The sequence below is a fragment of the Brachyhypopomus gauderio genome, chromosome 14 (assembly GCF_052324685.1).
Source record: "Brachyhypopomus gauderio isolate BG-103 chromosome 14, BGAUD_0.2, whole genome shotgun sequence".
Classification (NCBI taxonomy): Eukaryota; Metazoa; Chordata; class Actinopteri; order Gymnotiformes; family Hypopomidae; genus Brachyhypopomus; species Brachyhypopomus gauderio.
The window spans coordinates 12,521,052-12,547,725 of record NC_135224.1 but is presented as its reverse complement, the minus strand read 5'-3'; the positions used below and the strand labels follow the sequence as shown (position 1 = coordinate 12,547,725).

The 26,674-nt window shown below is 39.4% G+C and overlaps 2 protein-coding genes across 4 annotated transcripts; both read right to left on the bottom strand.

The window, feature by feature from the left end:
- Positions 1-9,498: 9,498 nt before the first annotated feature.
- On the bottom strand, positions 9,499-13,149 carry LOC143474684 (uncharacterized). Of its 3 annotated transcripts, XM_076972209.1 has the most exons (8): positions 12,733-13,135; positions 12,332-12,486; positions 11,633-11,790; positions 11,426-11,527; positions 11,242-11,295; positions 10,925-11,077; positions 10,085-10,207; positions 9,499-9,986 (listed from the first exon to the last, which is right to left on the bottom strand). In XM_076972209.1, exons 2-8 carry the CDS (start codon positions 12,336-12,338, stop codon positions 9,948-9,950), a joined length of 636 nt encoding a protein of 211 aa, XP_076828324.1. In that variant the 5' UTR covers positions 12,339-12,486; positions 12,733-13,135; the 3' UTR covers positions 9,499-9,947. The 3 variants fall into 3 exon arrangements, with proteins under 3 accessions (XP_076828324.1, XP_076828326.1, XP_076828325.1); XM_076972211.1 differs by lacking the exon at positions 10,925-11,077 and having other exon boundaries at positions 12,733-13,149; XM_076972210.1 differs by having other exon boundaries at positions 12,332-13,135.
- A 3,215-nt stretch (positions 13,150-16,364) lies between these two features.
- On the bottom strand, positions 16,365-26,349 carry cd68 (CD68 molecule). The gene is made up of 6 exons (XM_076972208.1): positions 26,166-26,349; positions 24,850-25,295; positions 24,270-24,389; positions 23,319-23,388; positions 21,894-22,064; positions 16,365-17,680 (listed from the first exon to the last, which is right to left on the bottom strand). Exons 1-6 carry the CDS (start codon positions 26,209-26,211, stop codon positions 17,541-17,543), a joined length of 993 nt encoding a protein of 330 aa, XP_076828323.1. The 5' UTR covers positions 26,212-26,349; the 3' UTR covers positions 16,365-17,540.
- Positions 26,350-26,674: the final 325 nt, after the last annotated feature.

Below are 26,674 nucleotides of genomic sequence, written 5' to 3'. Positions count from 1 at the left end.
TTGGTTTCAATTTCGTTGGGCCTTGGGTTCCTCCTGGGGGGTGGTTGGGCCGTTTGTGGTGCCCTTGTTGGGGGGTGATATCTGCGGTGCCGCTGGGGTGTACTATCTGTATCACGTGCGTAAACTCTTGTGTGTGATCACTGGGTTTTGGGGGATTATCGTGCTGCTGCTTGGTGTGCTCAGTCATTCTCTGGGGAGGGCAGGCATAAGGCCCATAATATTTCTTTTGTTTTTTATTTGAGTTATTTGCCATTTTGGAGTTGTGTGATTTGGAGCTGAGTATACCCAATGTGTGAGTGAGTCGGTGTGTGTTTGGGAGTGCGGGTTTTAAATAGATTTATAAATTGTAAATAGATTTATAAATTGACCTTGTTATTAATAAACATTTCTATTCTGACCCTGTCTCTGTGTATTGCAAGAACCTGAAGTGTGCGGGAACCTGGGTAATTTGGGACTAATTTTGGGAGGTCGGAGGATCAAAATTTACTGTCCCCCGGGAGCTTATACCCCCGGGGGTGGCGTAGTCGGAGTTACTTTTTGGTTTTGGCCATACCACTACACAGAGTTAATTCAGTTCAGGACATACTTTTCTTTGCATTGATGATTCCCATTTTAGTTTATCGAAGTGGTGAACTGGGTTCTAATTTTCGTATCCAAAGGTAATTAATCCTTTCTTACCCATTCTCATCTGACACACAAGCACAGCATTTGGGTCCTACTTACCAAAACCCTGTGGTGGCTCACTGAGTTAACATCTGGTTAACTCTCTCAGCAATCCTGGTTTTCTTCCATCCTCTGGCAAACCATTTATTAGGGTTCACACACATAGTGTGGGAAACCTATTGTTATTGCTCGGATTTTTCTTTCTTATTAGGGTTCACACACGTAGTGTGGGAAACCTATTGTTATTGTTAGGTTTTTTCTTCTTTCTTATTATTATTATTATTTTTCTCCGCATAAAACGCATACTGCAGCCTAAACCGTAAGGCCCAGGGAGACCAAACTTGGCAGACTGGTGTAGTCTGTTTGCGGGACCGTGCTTAAGTACAGACACCCAAATTGGCCTCATGGTGGCGCTATAGCGCAGCATTTTGCGTTTGGGTTCATATCTCCCACCCCGTAGGTCGTAGAAACAAAATTCCACTTCAGGTGCATTCCTTGGCTCCAGACAAACAAAAAAGCCTCAAGAACCATTAAGCTCCGCCTACTTAGATTTTTGCTAATTTGCATAATATGCAAAACCTACTTTTTCATACTAGTCCCTGGTTTTTCATCTGATCACCACAATCTTGGTGTCAAAATATTCACAATAATCTCATTATCAAGGAACATCAACAAAACTGTGACATTGGTATACAGTCTGGTTGTCACATGTCAATCAATAGCTCTGAGGCGTGGCCAAATTGACTTCAGCAGCTATATCTCAGCAATGCTTTGACCTATCTTTACGAAAATTTATCAGTTGTTAGGGCACATGACTCAGAGGTCACAGGTCAAAGCTGGCCACGATTGTCCAATAGGGGGCGCTATAACATGGGGAAATTTGTTTCTCAGAAACCATTAGTCACATCAAGCCCAAACTTTACAGGCATCATCAGGGGCCCAAGTGGTATCAAGGCACACAATGATGACCTCATCACTCAAAAAACATGGCCGCCATGAGCCAATTAATTTTTATTTGAATTAATTGGCCATTTGACAGACTTACCATTGGCCAATCAACATGAAACCTCATCACTGTGCATATCCCAGGACTATGTGTCATACTGTGCAGTGTTGAAACATTTGGCCACTAGGTGGCGCTATTTGTGAAAATCATGCATAACTCCTCCAAATTTTCACTTAGGAACATGCAACTTGTTTCTTTTTATACCTTGCAGTAGACCTGACAACTTTGCAATTACAAGTCCTATTAAAAAATGCATACTTTTGTCACATTCATCAATTGTTTGAAAATAGCTCTTTAAGAACTATTCCTAGGAATTTGATCCAATGATGGCAAAAATGGCATAGGCATAATCTGTAGACACTGTAGTTAACTAAATATGGAAAAAATGTTGCATTTTTATTTGTCTGATTGGTCAATTTTTCCATTATATCCTTCTGGCCATGCCATAAATGACCTTTATTGCTATAACTCATAAACCATGTAAGTGATCAACTCCCACTTTGAAAGGCTTTTATACACTGAAGTCCTTGTGAGGTAGGCCAAGTTTGGTTCAAATTGGCCTGTCGGAGGCGCTACAGTACCCAAAAACCTGAGAAATCATAAAAACTCACGCAGCAATCTTGTTATGCAGAATACAGACAAGTAATGGGGCTTGTATGATTCAGATCAATGAGGTCTATAACATTGCAATTACATCTCATAACAAAAAGTGCACTGCCTGACCAGAAATGAACCTTTTAATTCACCAAAATGTCATTGCATTACTGAGATTAATGAGATATCAGTATGATAGTACTTGGGCTCCATCTAGTGGCCAAACACCGAAACTGACTGAAAACAATTGCTCACATGAAACACCACACAAACGCACACAATGCTGATCTCAGCATGTGATTTAGTTCTGTGATCTGAATCATTTTGCCAATACACATTATTTTGATCCTTTTGGGCCTTTAGTGCCTCAGTTGAATTGAATGTTTTGTCACATTGATTTACTTATGCATTTTTTCCACTCAAACAGCTTCTATTCACTTTTGGGTCTAAAGGACCTATTGGGCTTCTTTTTGCCTATTGAGGCCAAGAGGCCAATTTGTTGGTCTAAAAGACCCTTTGGGCTTTTTTGCCTTTTTTTGTGTGAACCCGCCAATCGCCGCTTGCGGCTATATTTATTATTATTATTTTTCTCCGCATAAAACGCATACTGCAGCCTAGACCGTAAGGCCCAGGGAGACCAAACTTGGCAGACTGGTGTAGTCTGTTTGCGGGACCGTGCTAAAGTACAGAGACCCACATTGGCCTGATGGTGGCGCTATAGCGCAGCATTTTGCGTTTTGGTCCATATCTCCCACCCCGTAGGTCCTAGAAACAAAATTCCACTTCAGGTGCATTCCTTGGCTCCAGACAAACAAAAAAGCCTCAAGAACCATTAAGCTCCGCCTACTTAGATTTTTTGCTAATTTGCATAATATGCAAAACCTACTTTTTTATACTAGTCCTTGGTTTTTCATCGGATTTGTTCAATCTTGGTGTCAAAATATTCAGAAGAATCTCATTATCAATAAATTTGAACAAAATTGTTACATTTGCATACAGTGTCGTTGTGACATGTCAATCAATAGCTCTGAGGCGTGGCCAAATTCACTTCAGCAGCTATATCTCAGCAATGCTTTGACCTATCTTTATGAAAATTTATCAGTTGTTAGGGCACATGACTCAGAGGTCACAGGTCAAAGCTGGCCACGATTGTCCAATAGGGGGCGCTATAACATGGGGAAATTTGTTTCTCAGAAACCATTAGTCACATCAAGCCCAAACTTTACAGGCATCATCAGGGGCCCAAGTAGTATCAAGGCACACAATGATGACCTCATCACTCAAAAAACATGGCCGCCATGAGCCAATTAATTTTTATTTGAATTAATTGGCCATTTGACAGACTTACCATTGGCCAATCAACATGAAACCTCATCACTGTGCATATCCCAGGACTATGTGTCATACTGTGCAGTGTTGAAACATTTGGCCACTAGGTGGCGCTATTTGTGAAAATCATGCATAACTCCTCCAAATTTTCACTTAGGAACATGCAACTTGTTTCTTTTTATACCTTGCAGTAGACCTGACAACTTTGCAATTACAAGTCCTATTAAAAAATGCATACTTTTGTCACATTCATCAATTGTTTGAAAATAGCTCTTTAAGAACTAGTCCTAGGAATTTGATCCAATGATGGCAAAAATGGCATAGGCATAATCTGTAGACACTGTAGTTAACTAAATAAGGAAAAAATGTTGCATTTTTATTTGTCTGATTGGTCAATTTTTCCATTATATCCTTCTGGCCATGCCATAAATGACCTTTATTGCTATAACTCATAAACCATGTAAGTGATCAACTCCCAATTTGAAAGGCTTTTATACACTGAGGTCCTTGTGAGGTAGGCCAAGTTTGGTTCAAATTGGCCTGTCGGAGGCGCTACAGTACCCAAAAACCTGAGAAATCATAAAAACTCACGCAGCAATCTTGTTATGCAGAATACAGACAAGTAATGGGGCTTGTATGATTCAGATCAATGAGATCTATAACATTGCAATTACATCTCATAACAAAAAGTGCACTGCCTGACCAGAAATGAACCTTTTAATTCACCAAAATGTCATTGCATTACTGAGATTAATGAGATATCAGTATGATAGTACTTGGGCTCCATCTAGTGGCCAAACACCGAAACTGACTGAAAACAATTGCTCACATGAAACACCACACAAACGCACACAAAGCTGATCTCAGCATGTGATTTAGTTCTGTGATCTGAATCATTTTGCCAATACACATTATTTTGATCCTTTTGGGCCTTTAGTGCCTCAGTTGAATTGAATGTTTTGTCACATTGATTTACTTATGCATTTTTTCCACTCAAACAGCTTCTATTCACTTTTGGGTCTAAAGGACCTATTGGGCTTCTTTTTGCCTATTGAGGCCAAGAGGCCAATTTGTTGGTCTAAAAGACCCTTTGGGCTTTTTTGCCTTTTTTTGTGTGAACCCGCCAATCGCCGCTTGCGGCTATATTATTAATTAATTTTAATAAATAAACAATTTATTACCATTGCTGCACATTGTTGCCACATATGCCAAATTACCCCCCTAGAAAATGTTCAACAAAAAAGTTTAAAATAGGTCAAAGTGGACCATGGTAAGTGTAACACCAATAGAGTGCTGAACTAAAGAAAACAAGCTTAAAAACACCTGTGCTGGTCTGAATTAACAGTATACGAGTATAATTGGCTATAAAATATGGGATGGACTTAGAAATGTTTAAAATTGTATTGAACTGGGGAATATAAGTAGAACCATGGCAGCAGATAAGATATTGCAAAACCTTTACTAAGAATGGAAAAATCTGTTAAAGCAAATAGTTCTGAGACACCCCATCAAATAAAAGAAATGCCTGTAAATCTGTAATTAATACAACAATACAAATGAATCTACAAGAACAATACAACAAATCCAGGTAAGAATCATCAGCTTTATTAGCTTTCTCTTATACAAAATCGCTGTTTAGTTAAGGAAGATAAGGAAGATATAAAAATGAGCCTCAAAAAGACTGCTGCAGCCCAAAGAGAGAGAGGTTTAAAAGATGGGTGGAGGCCCTACAAATACAGACATTGATCAACTGAGATCCAGCAACCTTTGGAGAACAAATGATCTCATGCATAGTTCAGGTGAAGGATCTCGGATACCTTTGATATATGTTAATACATTGAGAAAATTATTTTATTTCACCCTGCCTCTTATTTTTTGCCTTTAAACCAGTATTTGTGTCTGTCCTCTGATGCGAAATGTTATCATTTAATCCACATTTGCTTATAAAGCACTATAACAGTAAATATGATTAGTAATCACACAGTGGTCATACTTTTCTCAATATTTTGTGAATAAGCAAAAGGAAAATAATAACAGAATGAAAACTTCTGTGTGGACCCAGGAGATGCTGGCAGAACCTGGATTAGTGGGAGACAATCACTCAATCATATACCCACACCACACTTCCTGCAGAGGGTATTAGTGTAGCCTCAGTGCATGCAGAGTCTTCTCTGTTTTTACTTTGAAATGTGCAACCATGTCGCTGGTGATACAGGGTTCTGTGATGTCACTGGTGATATAAGGCTGCCACTGCATCCCAGAGCTGATTTTATCTGAATAAAACGAACTACTACAGTTGAACTAATGGGACAGAGTTGAAGTAGTTGTCAGCATAGATTTTATAGTTCTGATCATATGGAAACATGGATGGAATGTCCAGTGATGCTTCATTACAACATCACTGGACATTCCAAGTTTAGATCCGAGCTTGTCTTTGATGCTGTTGAGGACCCAGTTCTCAACCACAATTTGAAGCCCCATGGGTGGAGTTTGCCTCACATATATTGCTTTATGCTGCTAAATTTCCACTTGAATGGAACCATCATCTCAAACTGAGCTGTGCTCTTCAAGTACCACCTGCAGACAGTTCTCTCTAAAGGAAGCTAGCCATGGTCTGAGTTTCCAGAGCTTGTCTTTCTTTTGTGCCTCTCACACTGTGACAAAATGCAATGATATTATTGGGAGATTGGAATCTATTGCGTGACATCACTTCCGAAATGGGGGTATACCGTGTCTGTCTCCCAATACATACGGACTCCAGACATTTGTACCAGGCCCATCTTCAGGTACATGTCAATCATTTGTTCAATTTCCTTGTTTAGACATATTACATTCTTTTGGAAGCTGTACTCATTAGTGTTTTCTGCCAGAGCCTAGATCATGTCTTCTGACACAAACCTCTGGTAGTACTCTATCCATCATCATCATCATCATCATCATCAGCTGGGCAATCAACGGTTATGTGATTCTGTTCATACAGTGGACCTGCATTCTGATCCACCTTCTCGTCACTTGATTTACTGGTGTCTGATTCCATTTCAGTCAATATGTCTGGTTCGGACAGCTTCAGTGATGTCTTTCACAGTGTAAGTTTACTTGCTCGTGTAACGCCGGTGGCGGCAAGGAGCGATGAGGTGGACACAAACGCAGAGAAGAGCGAGATTTATTAAAGGGCATTCCAAAAGAAGGGTTGAAAAGACAGGCCATGCTCAAATTCGTGAAGGAGTCTGTACATGAAACATAGCCAACATGAAGAGACATACTTAGACAAACTTAGACAAAGAACTTGAAACTAAGACACAGAGCAAATACCAAAGCATGATCACCAAAACAGGCTGTATGCAAAACAACATATGACAATGAACAGCCACGCAAAAGACCAAACACCAAGATTAAATAGACGAGACCAAATGAGTAACACATGAATCCAATAACAAGAGGGCCGAGTTAGAAAATACAAGGAGGGACTATGACGCACATGGTTAATAAAACAAAACATTGGGGAGGCCTGGGGGAGGGGCTAACCATGACAGCTTGTAGCTAATGTAGCTAAGAAAACCCATTGTACTGCAAAAGAGAAATGCTTTGCAAATACACAGAGCAAATTGATCAAAATGACCATGTGTACACTACATTTTAGAAATGCCCTGCAAATTCTGAAATGCTGCAAATCCAGAAATGCTGCAAATCTAGACAAAACACAATGAAAATGTTTCTGGAGAGCATTTAGCTTACTTGTGATATAAGAAGCGACTACCAAGTGAAATTTTAGCTAAAAGATTTTAGCTATATGATGCAATATGTCTTAAAACAATACTACAAAATAGGTTAAACATAACCTGGTAAGAGACGAAGGGAATAACACTCTGTAGGGTACGTGGCATGTCCGCATGCATTGTGCAAGGTGCATATGCCTTTTTTACTACCATCCTTACCCAACGTTGTAAAAGTACAGTAAAGACATATAAACCTGAAGATCTAAGTTGGTGCATGCAATCAACAATAATTTAGTAATGACATGTTCTAGACATTATAATAATCGCAAAAAAAGGAATTTTACTTATTTCAGTGTTGAAATATCCATTTAAGTGAAAGAGGCATAAGTGCATCCAGGAAAGTTGCAAGTTTTATGACTTCATTTGCACATTTACTATCCAATGGCAGGGGCTGTTGTCTCAGCCCTCATGGAGAGAGCCTGCATACAGCTGGCCATGTTCCCTATGAGGGGCTGCAGCTTGCCAAGTTCCCTCTGCTGCTGTCCTGTTGCTGCTGTCTGGAAAGCAAAGCACGCTTCTGGCTGCACATATTACTAGAGGAGCCACTGCAGAAGAACTGTTCAAAGTTATTGTAAAACATGTGTGAGGATGCATAGATGGGGTATCAGGCAATGGCTGGGAACTGCAAGCACTCATCAAGCATGTTTTTTCCAGGGTTCAGCGGACACACTGTATGATACGCAGAGAAATGCTGGCATCTAAAGAGATGAGCCCTGAGCTGTACAATGTTCTGACGGATGTCATTGGCACAGTAAACTACATTAAAACTACATTTCTGCTTTGTGTGAGGAAATGGGATCCGACCCCACAGCTGTTCCATAGTGAGGCCTGATGGCTGTCATGTGGGAAGGTTTTATCTAGGGTCTTTGAATTATGAGAGATCGGGGTCTATTTGAAGGAGGAATGTTATGAACGTGCAATCAAGTTTAATGATAACAAATTCCTCTTGAATGTTGCATACCTCAGTGACATGTTTCAGAAAATCAATGAGTTAAATCTGCAGATGCAAGGCACCAACACACATCATCCACATCTAGCTGACAAGACTGTATATGGTCACGGTACAGCCCTTGACCCCTCCCCTCGGGTGTGTGTATGAGTAGTATGCAGCTGGTCATGTCCATGTATGTATTGTCTGTGGGTGTGGTGTTATTTATACAAGTGTTGAAACATATATCAAGTTAAAATGTATCAGTATCATCCCATAAAACTTCAATTGCCCTTCATTTCTACAGAACACCAACCCCTATCAGTTGCATGAAGCAAGCATTTGCTTAAATGGTAATTACTTTTGTCAAATGTGAAGATGGCATTTTATTGCCTTGTTCTAAATCACAAAACTGAATCAAATTGGTGCAAAAAAGTTTATTTTTCTTCTCATAGTTCCCTCATGTAATCTCATTCATTGTGTTTGCTGTTGCAGTCAGAGATCAGAGCAGTGTGAGCCATTGTAGTTCTTATGGAGCCGAGGAGGACCAACAGTGACTGCATGGCAGAACTAAGACTTGGTCCCACAACCTTCTGATTGATAGTCCAGTAGGCTACCACTGCCCCAAAGGCATTCTGTAGAAAGCCTTCTTTCAAAGTCCTAAACATCTACTTATTGTTAAACAATGCTTCCTATCACAAATGGAAATGGATAAACTATAGAGAAAGTGTCAGTATCCAAATACAATACCTGAAACAGGAAGGCAAGGAATGCCAAAGTTTACAGTGGACACGTTGTGTGACCTTGCCGTGAACATGCAGATCATGACTAAGATAACTGTTGTCAGCCACCACAGTGTGCTCTGCCAGTATAGTGACTAGCTACCATCAGATGGGTGCTATCACAGGAATACAGCAACTAGTACAGTTCCAACCACCAGCACTATTGAAACCAGAAGGTTGGTATATATCATTGAAGAAGTCATGGTTGAGTTCCTAGGCTATAAAATACAAGCCAGAAGCCCACATTCTGTCCTTTAGGAACACAAAATGGAAACCAAGATAAAGACAACTTTAAAAATACAATTTAGAGCAGAGCTCAACTTTTATATTAGCATCATCATAAACACAATGACATTAATCAGTATAGCCATGACATCATAATGGCACGGCGAGGGGAATGCAGGATACTGAGATGAGGAACACTTTCAATAGCATTTATTCAACAAGATGTGTCAGCGCAACAACAATCAAGCGCAACATATAACGATAACGAGACAAGCTACAGGTGTGACGGATGAACACACTCATATAGAACTACAGCCAAAGGAAATACATGGACTGCTACATATACAATAATCCCTTTATTCACTAGGTGAAACTGTATGTAATGACTGTATGACTCTGAAAAACACATTCTTTAGCCTAATTATGTCAAATAATTGCACAAAGTGTTTGAAGAAGTGAAACACTGTCAATGAAAGTGCATTATCTTTAATGCTATGCTAATACTCCACATTATAGATTCAGTACCTACATATGTTTTAAGAGTATGTACATTATATAAAAATTATATTGCATGTTTATGTATGTATTATATATAAATGAACTCAAGTGATATAAAATAGAATTTTTAACGACTTGCAACTCTTTCACTCAGGAGCTTGTGGTGTGTTCACAGCAATGACAGGCTGAAAGAAGGAACACAAGACAGTATATTAATCATTTCCACTGATCTTAAACTGCTGTGAAGTCTGGAGTAACAGATGTACTTTTAGTGTGCTCTTACCATGCTGGGCTGTGGGTTGCAGCACTGAATGACTTTGCAGCAGAACGCAGCCAAGGTGACAGAAAGAGCAATTTGAGTCGCCTGTACCAGCATTTCCAATCCCATGGTATGGTCAAATAGGGGCTACATGGGCCATGAAATGAAATAATGGATATGGTTTGTTATGTTGCAAAATTTAGGGATCCATTCTGTATACAGAGCCTGTGTCTTTACATTTCTGTGTTTTTGAATGTGCTACCTGGAAAGCGTCAGTAAATTAGCTTATATGTTCATTTAAAGATTCAATGTAAGAAGTGTCTCTGCACTTGTGTCAAAATTACTTCTGAAACTAATTATGAGAATTGTCTTCAGTACAAAGAGGTAAGGAATCCTCATTGTAGAGAGGAAATACTGAGCAAACATGATTTTCATAGATTAATATTTAAATGAGTATCTGCTTTTAAGATATTAGGACCACGCTATTAGTACCACACAAAAATTGCATCAATATTAATACTAATAATATGATACTTATTAAAATCATATTAAGTATGATTTTGTTATTTATTATGGTTGAGATTATGAATTAAGATCCCTTAACATTTGGAAAAGAGAAATTATATAAACAAGCCATGCCAAATGCTAAATCATCCTGTCAATGAATGTGATCATCATATGTATGCTAAGACATCCAAATGTCATATGTAAAATCCTTTTTAAATGTCAGAAGTGCCAATGTAATTAGTGTTAACTACAAAGCAATATGAAATCATTAATGCTTTACGACCATGTTCTGTAATAGTAAGGGGCAGACTGTAAAAAAACGTAAAGATGCTGCAATGATCCAGATGAATACATTACCTGGAGTCTATTACACATGTCTATTTCCGAAGTGACATTTTCATACCAGCATGCATGGGTGACTGAGTGTGTTAGCAGTAGATTCATGCTACTGATAAAGCTGGTCACTGACAGGACACACATCACAACCTGCACTCCAAAACAGGCCTTCAGCTGTTAGGAAACAAAGCCCAGATGGAGGTACAGAGACAGAGGTGCACACATTTAAATCACAAGTGTAATGAAACAATCACGTGTGTGCTGTGAATGTAATCTGAATAATGACAGCTATGTGGCATCATGATGTTCAGGTGATGCGTTTGTTCGTCCTTGCTTACTGTAGGAAGATGGAGATTCTGAGCAGCTATTGCCACACTACCAGCTATTAAACCCTGCAGGATTGAAAACAAATGCACACTACATATCAGGCACTGAATGGAAAATAGCCAACTGCATCAGAATTACATGAGGTAGGCCCAGATAAAATAATTATCTGGTCAATTATAAATGGCTAATGCTTACAAATAAAGTCAGATTTCCGAAGATAAACTGTAACTTCAGATTCTCTCTCAATGTGGCAAGTCTGGTACTCAAGACAAAGAGACTCAGCATAATCTGTGTAGTCTTTGGAGAAGAGAATAACAGATAACACCATTCTACATTGTGAAGAAACATTTAAAACATTAAAAAGATTAAAGTGACCCTCAATGGTAGGTTTCATATACGCACCCCTAAAGCTTTAGGTTCTGACTCCAGGTATTTGTATTTATGGTAGAGGTCTTTCTGAAAGGCGACCTTCACTAGGACTCCTGTTTCAGGTGTGGAGCTTTGGTTTGGTGGTCCAGCACCACAAGCAGTAGAGTCAATCATCTCCACCTCACCTTCTTCTGTGAAACATAAAATCAAAGTAGCAGTCAATAGTGGAACACTCAAGTAGCAACATTGTTATTTCAGAAGTATGAATAAGGAAAACCAGAAACAGCTGCATGGCAAATATTCCTGATGTAAGTGCTTATAATTACTACACAATATAAAGCTAGTATAGCTTACATTAAATTTGACACATAAATCAGATGAGTGTCAAAGCAAAATTACTTACCTTTGAGAATCTCAGGCAAAATATGATTTTTGTGTGGTTATGTACAGAGTGATTCAAGACTTATCTGGAAGACTGTGCAGTTATTGCTTCCTTCTTTATCATTGGTTAAGGAAATTAACTTTACTGGGATTATCACTTTCCATTAATTGTAACTAAATCTCTAAATAACTCTAAAATTCCGTCTAATGGACTAGCACTAGATTTGGTTGTATAAATGAGCTAACGTAAATCTAATTCAGCTTGTGATTTCAACCTATTACCTATGTTTTTACGAAAACGGAATACAAGAATATACGTCTAAAGTTGAAGAAGATATAGCATAGGCTTACCTGCCATGTTTACTGTCCTTTGGTCTAAATGTCGGTAAGGCGTCCTCGCACAAACAGAAGTCCGTGCAAAAACTTTCCTTGCGTATTGGATTCTGATATTTTTCAGCCCCACTATGGTCCCACCCCAAACGATGAACTCTGACGCAGATTAACATCTGCAAAGACCCAAGATTCCAATATAACCGTAGTTCGCTGTTATATTTTCTATTATTACAGTACTTCGTGTTACGGGAATTTTAAAAGATTGTGGCCAATAAAGGCATATCAAAACTTACTTTTGATATGTCACACATTTAATGAAATTGATGAATCTGGGTAGATTGTTTAAAAAACTTTGCTTGGTACATTGATTAAGTAATAAAACAAACTTGCTGCAATAAATCAAGGCTTGTGCTTGTTACCTTTTTTGTAAGTTTGGTAATACTACATGTAGGAGATCCTGTTTGTGTCGAAGCCTGTTTTAGCATCGAAATACATGGAGATTCTGAGAAAACCACAAAGGGACTTATAAGCTTTCCAGTTATTTAGTCCTGCCCACGCAAGAAGTTCGATCACAGGAAACATCTGGGAAGTCTTGCACACAACTGTAGGATTAATGTTGCCTTCAGTACAACTGGAAGCTTGCAATTTTTCTCGCTTGAAACCTCGTATTTCCCACATTAAAACGTCAATGCAAATTACGCCATCTGAAGTCGTGGATGCAATAGTCCACCGTTAAAACTGCAGCTGCTAAGACTCAGAAGAGTGGCACTTGAATTTTGCTTTAATATTCAAATGAGTACAACCACCAGGCCTCTCTACTTCCCTCTCCCCTGTGCTCAATCCCTGCCTTCAAAACCCCTCTCTGTGGTGGCAGCTGTACACGTTGTGAAATATTGCAGAAAAAGCAGAAAAACTAACCGTCCGGCACCCCACCCCCGTTCATGCGTCCTTGGTACGGTCCGCGGTGCGTGTCTGTTGTTTGTTATTGTCGCAATATAGGCTGTGTCTTCACGGGAATAAATGTTGTATGTTGTAGCTCTCCGCGTCCCTTACTCGCACCGAGACATAAACAAACTCTAAGACATTCCAAAGTACTCAACAGCGATATCTTTACGGTAAAATAAAGCGCGTTTTTCTGTGCTTAATGGTTGATAACAATTATGAACAGCATGCGTAGTATTAGCGTTATGGATAATAGTAAATAAGCTATAAAGGTATGAACCTGTATTTGTCAGTTTATAAAGTGAAATTCGAAAGAATGCTTATAAAAACTTCATCCAAAACATCCTGTGTTTGTTCACTTTTCTCCATGACTGCTGCCATGGTGAAGGGGTATGCTATACGTTTTATGTAGCATCGATGCTGTACTTTGTAAAGTTATTATACTTCGATACACATGATTATATAAATTATAGAATTGTCATTATATTAGCTTCAGTGTAGTAATGACAACGGGATACTGCGGGCGTTGCGGGAGAAGAAGTGGATGCCGACGTGAGTCACGGAACAGTTATACAGTTACAGTTATTCGCAGGCAGGTCCAGGACCAGGGACGACTTCAACGTTAGAAAGGACAATCATCATGGTGGTAACATTGGTTATGACCTTGTCTAGACAACGAGGCAGCAACAAGAGTAGGAATGTGAGTGGCTAACAAATACTTGTGGAAAAGAAATAAAAACAGAGATTCAAACACTTTCAGTGTACTGTACTCAATATATACAAACATACACAAATACTTCCTGTCACCTGAAGAAACAAAACCCACACAAGAAACAAAAACACACTGACCAGATTTACTCAGAAAGAGAAACACAAATAGGACTACACTAACCCCGAAGCACAAAACAGTGACGAAACCTCAAACCCAACAAAAATAGCAGCCACTCTCTACGACCAGTGCACAAAACCATGAAGTACATACAAAACAACAACAGCAGCTAGTGGAACGAAAGAAATGCAAACTCAGTGTGAGGGTGAGGACCAAAGTAAGTAAAATCTCATAAAAGCAAGTCTCACAATCGCGATCCTCTAAGTACTCAAACAGATCTCTAACAATGTAGTGCTCTCACTCTCTCCGCTTCCTGTTGCTCTCCCCCTCTGCTGAGGGGTCAAGGTCTGAGCTGAATGTCCAGAATGCAATGGAGTGGGGCCCTCAGCACGCAGGACATAACACACAGGTAATACCAGGGCTGTAATATATACCTCATCTAGAAAATTACTGTTATTACTGTCTAGATATTACAGGGGCATAGTCATGTTACTACTGAGGTGTATGATGTGGGACCGCGATTATTGTGCTATTCAGTTAAATGGCTTTTGATCACTGTATCTATTGATTAGTTAAATGATAGTAAATCATAGTAAGGTGCTTTATCTATTATGGAGTCACAGCAAACTACATAGTAACTGAATAGTATAACATTTTGACTGTAGAAATATTGTGTGAAAATGTGTAGTGTATATTTTATTGAAGTTCTTACGTGTCTCTGTTTTATGATGCACAAGAATAGTGAATAGTGAATAGCTTTATTGTCATACACTGTACAAGTACAAGGCAATGAAATATCGTTCTCTAGGGCCTCAGTGTAGAGCATCAAGAGACGCGCCACCGTTTCGCAGAATGTGGGGAGAAACATAGAGAGATAAACATTAGGAGGAGACAAAAAATTATGACCACAGATTATTCTTCCAACAGGACAACAGTCTTTTATGTGTGCACGCAAAAAATCCAAATAGCACATACAAGCATTGATAACACAGACAGTCAAGCCGTGAGAGGCGTGATTCGTTCAGATGGGGAGGGGGAGCCAGAGGCCTGGCGCACAGTTTTTGTGTCAAAGTTCACGGTGGGAGGCGAGGGCCATCCTCTGACAGTCTCTTTGTGGGGGGAAGGAGTAGGTAACCAAGACGACGACCTTCGGGGAGAATTTTGTTTGGGCGCCAATGTAGATAACGGAAGAATTTAGCAAGGAGCCCGCGAAACTCCTCTTAAGTCAGCGGTCTCCCAACTGATCCAACTTCACGCTTAGAGCATTGATACCCTCCACAATCGACTCCAAGCTTTTACTAACAGTCACAGTCTGCATTCCGACAGCTCTACCCATCGCATCAATCATGTTGGGCAATTTTCGTGGGCGTTGGATAACTGACCCCACTCTTAATTTCCCGGTACACCAGGGCAACACCTAATCCAACCAGCAGAAACCCAGCGATCCAAATATGTAGGCCTACACTTCCTTTACATCTTCCAGGGAGAGAGGCGAGAGACACAAACCACGCCAGGTCCCCCGTGAGTCCAACACATATCCAGCGGAGGACGTTCCGTTCGGACATGTGGGATCTCCCGCACCATGACTCCTCGTGGAAAAATAGTGTCAATTGCGTTGAGACAAGGTGGCACTAATCATTTTCTGTTGTTTGATATTTTCTCGTTTCAAAGGAAAACAAGTGGCTAAACATATTTGTGACGGTGAGCTGGTCTTCAGCGACGAACGGAGATGCTCTTTCCCTCACACACACGCTCTCGGTCACTCTCACGTTCCCAATCGCCCTCTTACTGACACACTCTACACACCTCACTCACATTTCTTTACTAATCACTGCTAGCACTTTAACCCACAGGTCCAGACTGAGCCGTACTGAGTGCAGCACTGTCACTGGACTCTTATGTTAGACCCTACAGCGAGTGAGAGAATATAGCTGCTTCACTTTAGTTAGCGTTTTGCGCTGTAACTTCGTTTCACGTTAAGAGACTGCCGTTCTGTTTGTGTGCAGAGGCGGTCTTTGCAAAGAGGCGTGGCTAGGCAACTGCCTTGGGCCCCTCCCACTGCAGCCCATTATAGGGGCCTCCTGATTAGCTGACTTATTTCTCGCATATTAATATTGATGGGCCCCCTAGCAAAATTCGCCTTGAGCCCCCAAATTTCTAAGTCCGCCACTGTTTGTGTGTCTTATTGTATGTCTTCACTATGGAAAGTAAAGGTGAAGTGCCACCCACGTCTGCTGTTTCTTCCTATATACATTATTGTCAGAAAAAAAAGAATGCAGATTATCTTTTAAAAGATTTATTGGGATACATAAAAAAAAATCCTTTACAAGATATTCCCTTTATTCTTTTAGATTTTTTATAATTAAAGATGTGTGGACAAGAGTCGCCCATTATTGGAGAAAAGATGCTACTGAGCAAATAAAATGATGTTAAAACTGTAGATTGTGTGTAGCTTCTCCACTGAAAAATGAGCTACAGCAGCATCTGCTGGACAAAACCTCAACCAAGCTAAGATATGACGATGATGTATGATGCAACCATTTTGAGAGATCAAAATCAGATCCATAACGACTGCCCATTTATCCAGTCAGCTGGAACAAAACTAAAACAGAAACAACGATACAAATTCATTATTTTAACATGTATTAAATCCCTTTCTTTTAGCTCCAAGCAGGAAATATGCAAATATTTAATGCAAATAATGCAGTAAATATTAAAAAACTTGAATGAAAAAAAATATAAACTTTCCCTTAGGTACCCTTAAACCTGAATTCCTTCTAATCTAGAGGTTATGTAATATTTAAGTTACTTAAAGGCTACATCACTGAACTTGTGAAGAAATAAGGCAGGTTGTTTTGGCAGATTCCTCTGATTCCTCATGGAGCTATGCTGACCCATCCCTCCATTCCCAAGGCTCCATCTGGACATGTTGCCCTGTTGTACTGTAATGTTGTACTGACCTCGGATCAGCTACTCATTCAGTTAAACCTAATTTCAGGATTAGCAGATTACTAAGTAATAACTGTACCAGATCTAGTTATCACTGGAAATCTCACAAAAGATGGCATGAAGACTAGGGTGTTGTATAAAGAAGCTGATCAATTGTATGAAAGGAAAAATTGACTAATCAAAGTGCCTATATAAGCAAACAAAGTCAGTAGCATTTAAGCGCAGTGAAAAAAGCACAGGTAAGCATGAGCTAGGATGCATTACACTGATAAAACACAAAATCTCTTCATTATGCAATTGTGTTGATGGTTAAAACTGAGATGATGGATAAATAATGTTAGCTACAGAAGCAAAAACAACTGATGCCTGAAAAGGATTTCAAGTTTTTATGAACGAAGAAATTCCTTGTCTCAAGTGTTTGTAATCTGCCTCACAAACGCATCACACTGTGCCACACTCATTCTAACTTGCACAGAATGGTCTTGTCTGTGAACTGTTGGATGTCTTTCAGAGAGACTGGTAGCCGTCTGTCCTCTTCCTCCTGCTGATCATGTAAGCCACGACCACGATGACAATGAGGATAATAAGAACGATGCCCACAGCAATAGCCACGGTGTAGTTAGGCTGGTCGGCCTTGCAAAGGTCAGCTACAGCAAAAGACAAACGGAGGCATGGTTACTAAGGTGTTCTCCATGGCACCAATAAATAGCAAATGTTGTATATGGTATAGGAAAACAAATCCATGTTTACTTTTACATGTATACATTTTTTTCATAAGCTTCAGAGAAACCTTCACTAGGAGACCAGGAAAAAGAATATGAAAAACTACATTAATCCTGTAGGTTTCTGCCCTTGGTGCCTGTTTTAAGTCTGAATGCATGAGCATTTGACGACACCATTTGAAATGAAAGGGAATCAACGACTCTGTTAATCTATATGACCATAAGAACGTAGCCAGTTCCACAGGGCACATGGCAAAAGCACAGGACCGTATAAAACTGCCAACTCAAAGAAAGGATCATCTTTACGACACTTTGAATTTGTGAACTCACTCAACCACCACAAACAGAACATACTAAAAATGTATTACAATATCTATGTATTAAATATGTATGATGTCATTTATTAAAATACACATTATTTTGACTTATAGACTGGTGCGCTTTGTGGAGTTTCATCTATACATCCGTGCATCCATATACCCACCCACATTTAAATTTCAGTAAATATGCAATATAGGCTGGTTCGTTTGCTGGAATCCAGGAGTTATCTGCTTTAAGCAAGATGCCGTTCCTACCCAGAAACCTCTCATCAAACCGGAATGGCCAGATTATATTAGGCTGAACATCATAGTGAGTATCCCTGGTTTATTTCAAGGGATGCGCATCAGTTTCTGAGGACAGGAATCTATCAACATAGATAAGAATCTACAGTGTGCAGAAGCAGCTTGGGAAAGCCTTTGAGAAAAACAATTGTAGGCAGGTGCCTTATATGATTACTTATCGCACAGAACATGAAAACCTATGTACTTGTTTATATCGAAATACCCATGCTAAGATATCGGTGTAAATTATTGGCAAATTTGAGCACTATATTTGAAAGTAATAAAATACAACATGCAGTAGAAACACCCACACTTCATTCTGTAATTCAAATTTTTTTTGTTTTTTTTTGTGCACCAATATCCAGTAAATATTAGCATAGCGTCCCAGTTGCTTTGTCAGGCACTGTAGTTTAAAAGCATTTTTGGACAGCTAATTCACTTGATGTGCCATCTCACACTTGTGTTTGCACAATGACAATTGAGTTTTGTTTTCATTTCTTCCTCAACAGAGTTGACATGGCTAGCTCTTGGACTGGACTGGGGCTGAACGATTTTGGAAAATAATCTAATTGCAATTTTTTATCTATAAATTGCGATTGTGATTTAAAATCGCGATTTTTTCCCACTGTTTTAAGGAAACTGTTTCGGCATTTTTTTATACAGCTCAGATACAGGGTTGCCAACTTTTCAAGATCGCTTGGAGTGAGACTTGAACCTGGAGTGGGTGGCAAACGTAATTTGTTGTTATGGGGGGGTGTAAAATGGACAAAATTTAAGTATTATTATTATATCGTGATCGATCGATCGCCCGTGGTTGGCGCCAGAGCGAACTAGTAACTTTTTAGTCTAAGACGCTCAATGCGTGAGTTGGCAACCCTGCAGGTATAGCAACTTGGCTAAAATATGTGCGTGAGGGCATTTGGTAGCGCATATCCAGTGTGTTTAATAAAGCCATGAAGCCGGGCTTGTTCACTATATTAACAGACATCATGTCTTTCGCTATGAACTCCGTTACTGCCCGAGTTATTTCAGCGTGACGCTTCGAATTATATCCATAAGGAGTTACACTTTCAAACGGTTTGGTCAGTGAACCCTGTCTGCTGGACCGGTCAAGCTATCCGCACTTTTGCGATTCATCTGTGCTTTAAGTCTTATTGCGCCTATATGCGTGATTTTACGGTATTTCGCTGCTCACCGCATACTAAAGCTGTATAAGCGCAGAGAAACACTTTTCCGTATTTGAAGACGCAGCACTGGTCGTTGGCATTTTAGCCTTACAAATATCATACGAGGTGTTTTTTTAATGCTGAAGAAGGTTTGTAGTGTTACCTCGCGTCGTAGCGACAGTAGCAAGGCACGTTTTACACAGTACCTGACGTTAAGCAGCATCTTTTTTTTAAAGCCAAAGTAATTTCACATAACTGATGTGCTGCCCCTCTTTGGTATTAGACTTTCAGTTGTGTCAGCTTCTGTCGAGCCTGAAGCCATTGTGCAACAAGTTAAAGTGCGCTGTGTTAACTTCACTTCTCCACCTCCCTGCCTCCTGCTCGGGTTTGCTCCGTTCGTCCTCGGCTCGGTTCGGCTCGCTCCCAAGTCACGTGACCAGCTTAAATCGCAGCCTGTGCGATTAGAGAATCGCGTTTTAAAATATCGCGAGATTATCGCAAATGCAATTAATCGTTCAGCCCTAGACTGGACTGCTCCGTCAAAGCAGTGTGTGATCTGAAGGCCTGCACGAAGCCAAATAACATGCATAAAGTACCTCTGCTTTCGTAAAATCACCAATTCACTAACATCCATCAAGCCCATTAAATCCATTAAATCCATTATAAAGTAAAGGTAAACATATTTTGAGTTTATTTTGTAAATATGGATATGCATATTAATTTAAGAAGTGCAATTTACAGAGTGCAAACATCACAACAGAGAAACTGCATTATAGTTGCTTTCACAGACCTTTCTGTACAGCTATAGTTGTCATTCTGGATTCCTTTGACCTGCTAGAACTGCAAATCTAAGACAACTGACACACCCCACTAGCCCTGTCATTCCACACGAAACTATCACGAAGCAAGTTATTCTCCTCATTCTCCTATCATTACCTCTGCCTGTGAAGTTCCCCAGGTGCTTGACTCCAGTGCTTCAGGCGTTTGGCCCCTAACCTAAGGGCTCTGAGTCAGAGGTGGGGACTCGAGTCACATGACTTGGACTCGAGTCAGACTCGAGTCATTAATATTAAGACTTTTGACTTGACTTGAAAAAATATTCAGAGACTTAGACTTGACTTGGACTTTTACACCAATAACTTGGGATTTGAATTGGACTTGAACCTGTTTACTTGCAAAGACTTGATTTTTTTTTACCCCAAATCTAAATCTAAAATGCATATTAATATTTATAAAGTGCGCCCCATTAATTTCATTTCCGTCCTTCTGACGCAGACCAGCGTTAGATTCTGTGACCGTCGAGTTTTGTGACCACAGGGGGCGCTATTTCACAGTTTTTGTTCAGAGGCACAAACGCTTTACGAATGCTACGTAAACTACGCTGATGCACTTTCTTTACTCGTTTTGTTGGTATCCATGAGCCAATATATGACCAATTCTGACAGCAGCCATCAGAATATGTGACCCCACTGAATCTCCAGGTAACAATAGTAGCCTACACCGTGACCCCACAATAACAGAAAACAATGAAAAAATAACCCTAACCTTTTATTAGTCTATATTTAAACATTTTATCCAAATGTTTAGAATAACCATTCGTAATGACAGCATCTTGCTTACGATTAAGCTTGCTATTTTCTTGTAAAATGAAAACGAAACATTCTTGTTTAAGTACATTTATGTAATTAAGAGAAGATAAAATGTAAATGATCTGTCATCTTTTGGCTGCGGACACCAACAAAACGAGTAAAGAAATGCATCAGCGTAGCATTCGTAAAGCGTTGGTGCCTGTAAAAAAAAAAGACTCGAAAGGACTTGAAATTCCAAGTTTCAGACTTGGGACTTGACTTGACGGTTGCCTGTCTTGACTCGAGACTTGACTTGACTTGACTGTCTTTGCTTGAGACTTGACTCGGGACTTGAGGATAAAGACTTACTTGAGACTTGCAAAACACTGACTTGGTCCCACCTCTGCTCTGAGTGCTTGAGAGCATTTTACTCAGTTCAGATTAGTTCAGTTCAGATTAGTTGGGTTTTGAGTTTGTGCATTTTATCCATTGAATCCTCCCTTTTCCTTGAGACTGGCGTGATCACCGTCCTTTTTTATTTGCACTCCTCACGCGTCACAGACTATTCTTTCACTTTAAATTAAGAAGACCTTTAAATGATGTGATGTGTTTCACATCTTATAATCTTATTAATCTAAAATAGACAAATTTGGTCTGTTTCAACACTTTCAGACACGTGGACTTTTGATAGACTGTAAACATGTTTTATCATCCATTGCAACCCTTCTATCAGCTAATACATCATAAACCACAACCTACTTTCAAATCACTTAAAACTAAGTTTACTGTTATGGTTACTTACGCAGACCAAACTGGTTGTTGTTGAAGTCGAAGGCCTGCATCCTGTCATTGCTGAACTTCAGGGAGACGCCGGCACCCATGTAGACAGACTCCGATGTGCAGGAGTACGAGTGACTCACTTTCATAGTGAAAAGCTGCATCGAGTCATTCTTCTGACTGATTTTGGTTATATCTATCATGAAAGGAAGAAAGAAAAAGATATCACAATTTTATGCACATTTCAGCCCCCTTTATGTTAGCGCTGCACACTAAATGCTCAATATATGGGGAGTGCAGTTACAGAATCTTTAAAAGGATCCTTGAACTGAAGCATGCTTGAATGCATGGTGCGTTTGGAAGGTATCTGGCATCTGCCGTATGCGGCAATAGTACTGCAGCCTGCATGGTGATTAGTTCTGCAGGCTGCTCAGACCCTTCTGGAACTGCAACCCAGTTGAAAACCATGTGCTTTGTCATCATGAAATACAATTAATTCCCTCAGCAAATTATGCATGCCATCAAATCAACTGTTATTTGCTAGCAGTGAAGGTTTGTTTGTAGTTGTTTCACTGGAGTTGCTTGTACAGCGGACTTGAGTACAGCATTATGTTTTAACCCTTAAACTCTGCACATCTTTGTGACCTTAACTGTCATGCGGTGTGGTGGGGTTTCAGTGTCACATGACAGCTCTTACTTCCTTGTCTCTCCCCACAAGCAGCTGAGTTACAGTACATGTGTCGCCAAACTGGCTAATCCACATTGCGTGGATTACACAGCACTGTTTATTTGTTCATAGATCATGGCCATGTTCAAACTTGCACAAAATACCTAAAGAAGTCACATTTTCCATATTAACATAGAAATATCAATGTCACATCCTGAGAGCTGAACTCAACTGTAACATACATACCTATGCTAGGTAAAGCATCTTCTCATTCATGTATAAAAAACATGACCTTTTCTATAAACACCCATGAGAGGCTTCACTATAATAGACAAAGGAAGCATGTGCAAGCATCACACCAAACTGGCCTTTCTTCATTGCAGTTGGTTACGCTGCTTATCTACTTCTGTGTAATGTCCTCACAAAAGTAAGCAGCACCTGGATCAGGAGACGGACTGACAACAGCCAGCGTTACTGCTGTCTCCCACTCCTTGAATAACAACAGCACATGATTTTCACTGCATGAATGCAGTTAAGGACCAGGGGCAGTGAGGTTGAAAGGGCCCCAGTGGAGTTGCTGAGTGTGATAATAATGTACCTTTAGGAGAAATTCTCCAAAATTAAAAATAAAAATATGTAATAATTTGAAGAGGGGACTGACTGAAATTCACTACACAGATGAAGAATAATTCTGACTGCAATTTTCTTCCCCATCTCCTATATGTAGTATATGAAAAGTCTCGTGTTTAGACTTTAAAAAGTAATTTAAGGCTGTAGACCTACATCCAGATTTAAAGGCGTAGTTTAAGTTGACTTGCAGAGAGCTGACATAGACTGTCTTTGTTGTTTCGTTCTGGAAAAAACACAAGGATATGTATTTGATTACAAAACAGGCTGACAGACACACACACACACACACACACACAGTTTAAGTGGCATCTGAATCAGAGGATGATTCATGTCAGGAAAATATGACATGTGACTAAGATCCATCCATCTCAACCATTTCAGCACCACTGGGTGAAGTGTTAGATGGATATTGTGTGGACATTTTTAAAAAGCTGAATATGCAAAATATGAATAAATCAGTAAAAATCAACAGCAAATTCCTCAATATGAAAAATGAATTTTGATGAATAAATGAATAAAAATAAAATCACAATATCATAACTCATGATAGCACACAGAAGGTACAGCATAACAAAGACATCTGGGCAATGCTCAGATGGTTTCCTACGATGTTGCTCAGGCTTGTATGAAAAATGAAAAATAACACCCTTATCAGTCCACTTCCTCTTCAAGGGCCAAAGTTCCTTTTATATTGCAGTCTATCAGCAACAAACCACAGCTGCAGTATTCAATAAGAGCATCTACTGAAGAGTTTCAATTCTCAATTCAACATTGTATTTCTTTCTTTTATTCTATTAAGGGGACAACTATCCTTATTGAGCCAATCCTTATTGCAAAATCTTTTCTGTTCAACCAAAACAAAACAATAAAATCTTAATTATTTTATATTATTTCTTTTTAAATGTCTGAAAAAAAAGAGTTTTATGGGCTAAATAGATTATTGTCATCTTAACATAACAGATGTGCCATATTTGTCAATTGTGATTTTCACCCCAAATGAAATTTGTTCTCTGCATTTACCCATCTGTACAGTGGGAACACACACACACACACACACGCACACGCACACACACTAGTGATTCTAATTATGAGAGCATATACTACCTTAAGGAAATGCATGACAATGAATCCATCTGTGAAGGAAATGTTGAGAGTGACAGAATTCTTGTCACACTGCCCACTTGTATTGGTTGCTGCTGGCTGAAGGATGTATGTATCATCAACCTAGAGAGATGGACACATACGTTTGTAGAGTAAAATGCAACAATGAAAATACATCAATATTTGAATAATACTGTGTCTTGAATATGAGTAATAAGAATCTAAATATTCTAGAATTAGATAATTTAATAAAACATGTTTTGAAACACACACACACACACACACACACACACACACACACACACATACATACACACACACACGTGTGTGTGTGTGTGTAATGTGTACGTGTAATTGTTTAAACAAACCAAAATTGTTTAAATCAGAGCAACTGGTACTTTATTACTGAAGGTATTTTGTTTCAGGAAAAATTGATCTGTGTGAACCTCACTCCTTAACGACTTGTTGATCTGTAATCCTAATAAATGTCACGGAGGCTAAAGTATGTTTGTAGTGAGCAGCAAAGACAATGACATTTTGTATAATGACAGTGCATTATCACAAGTACAGACAAGCTACTTACATCACTTCTGTTAACGTGGACTTGGATAGCTGCCTGGACCATAACACACAGTTTGCCTCCGTTTGCAAATGTAAAGTTCCCAACTGTGACATTGGTTTTTGGTGTTGGTTCAGGTTTTGGGGTGGTGTGTGTTGTAATGTGAGCAGTTGTAGCATTATGGGTAGTTGGGGCATGAGTGGTTGTGTTGCTGTGGGTAGTTGGAGCATGAGTGGTTGTGTTGCTGTGGGTTGTTGGGGGAGATGTGGTTATAGTAGTTTTGGTGGTATGTTTGGGAGTTGTCGTGTTAGTTGTTTTTGCAGTTGTTGTTGTAGTTGTTGTCACTGTCGTTGCAGTTGTTGTCGTCGCAGTTGTTGTCGTCGCAGTTGTTGTCGTTGCATCAAATTGAGCAGGGGGCAAAACGCTGGCTGGAGGTTTATGAAAGTCATCTTCCAGAGGTAAAGCAGTAGCTAAAGAGAGAAAGAAAATCAGCACATATTTTTGTTCTTTATATAAAGCACAACTGCAAGTAACACATCTTCACATGTAACACCCGCACTTACCCACAATCGCGCGCGCGCGCGCGCGCACTCACACAAACACTAATCAGGCCTTAACTCTCAGCTTCACAGGAAAAGGTTTGAAGCTAGTCACGTAAAACTAATGCCCCTAACTATTAAAACAACCTCACAGGAAATGTATCCTTATTACATTTACTTTTTTGATAGTTACCTACTTACTGTAATCATTTGACATGTAGCAAATTTTCACAGATCACGTGAAAATCCAGCACGTGATGAAAAGCGAAACCTACCTCACAGGCCTGCTGCACCAACAAAGAACTTCAGCCTCGTGCAAGCTGATTTATTCATTCCTGTCATTATGTGCCCAATAGTTACTGATTTATTAATATTCCGTTTTTATGTTCATCGATATCGATGTTATAAACATTTAATGTTGTTGCTACTATGTTGTCTCTTGTGAAATAATTGTAAGGTTCTCAGTCCCGTACAAACGGTAGAGCCCCAATCACGGTAAACGTAGGTCTATTCATTTTTACGAGCATAGTAGCACATCGATTTTTGTTTGGCGCAGCACAGGTTAAAACAAGCAATGTCTCTGTGACATCAAGTTGCCCTTTTAGACAAAACAGTCCATGTCTATTTTAAATTACGTAATTATTACAAAATAATCTAATACGACCAAAGAGTAAATCATTATTTAAATATAATAATACAAGTAAAAATAATCACAGACACAATAAGAAATGTTAGTGTGCGATTGTTCTGAAGTTCTCTTCCTTTTTTAAAGACTGCGAAAAGCTATAAATTTCTCTTTACCTGCTGCCAGGATGAACGTAGCCACGAATATCCCTGCTAATCCCATTTTTATTACTGCAGTAGGTTCCCGTGGTTGTTGTGTAGTTTTCAATAATTCCTCCGTTTTAGGAGACAAACTGAAGGGGAGCAGATATGCGTAGGTCTACGAGCTACCGGGATCTGTTGCAGAAACGAAACTAAAACGAGTTAAGGAAGTATAGACTCAGCTGCGAATTAGATCTTGTCGTAAGTGTAACAATGGAGCGACAGTAAACTGTTTTTGACGGCATTTACAGGGAAAGATGTACACCCAGAAGAGTAATTAAGACGAGGTTTTATGTCCACTGTCAGGTTTTATATTCAAAACATTTACTTGGGATAAGAAATTTTATCTGTCTGAATAGTTGAACATTTACTTAAACAATGCTGTGAGCAGTCCTCGTTCGTTTAATTTGCTTAATCATGTCCTAATTCTCAAACTTGTATCTTACTTGGATGTTCATATTTTAACATATTCTTATGGATGTGAT

What these genes read in the sequence shown, in the direction of transcription:
- LOC143474684 (XM_076972210.1), bottom strand. An exon ending in TCGGAAATCTGACTTTATTT is followed by an intron (nt 11,296 to 11,425) that starts GTAAGCATTAGC and finishes TCAATCCTGCAG; the next exon opens with GGTTTAATAGCTGGTAGTGT. An exon ending in ACATGTGTAATAGACTCCAG is followed by an intron (nt 10,208 to 10,924) that starts GTAATGTATTCA and finishes TGGCCCATGTAG; the next exon opens with CCCCTATTTGACCATACCAT.
- cd68 (XM_076972208.1), bottom strand. Translation starts at nt 26,211, where the DNA reads ATGGGATTAGCAGGGATATTCGTGGCTACGTTCATCCTGGCAGCAG. An exon ending in TACGTTCATCCTGGCAGCAG is followed by an intron (nt 25,296 to 26,165) that starts GTAAAGAGAAAT and finishes TTCTCTCTTTAG; the next exon opens with CTACTGCTTTACCTCTGGAA. An exon ending in CAACAACCAGTTTGGTCTGC is followed by an intron (nt 17,681 to 21,893) that starts GTAAGTAACCAT and finishes CTTTTGCTGTAG; the next exon opens with CTGACCTTTGCAAGGCCGAC.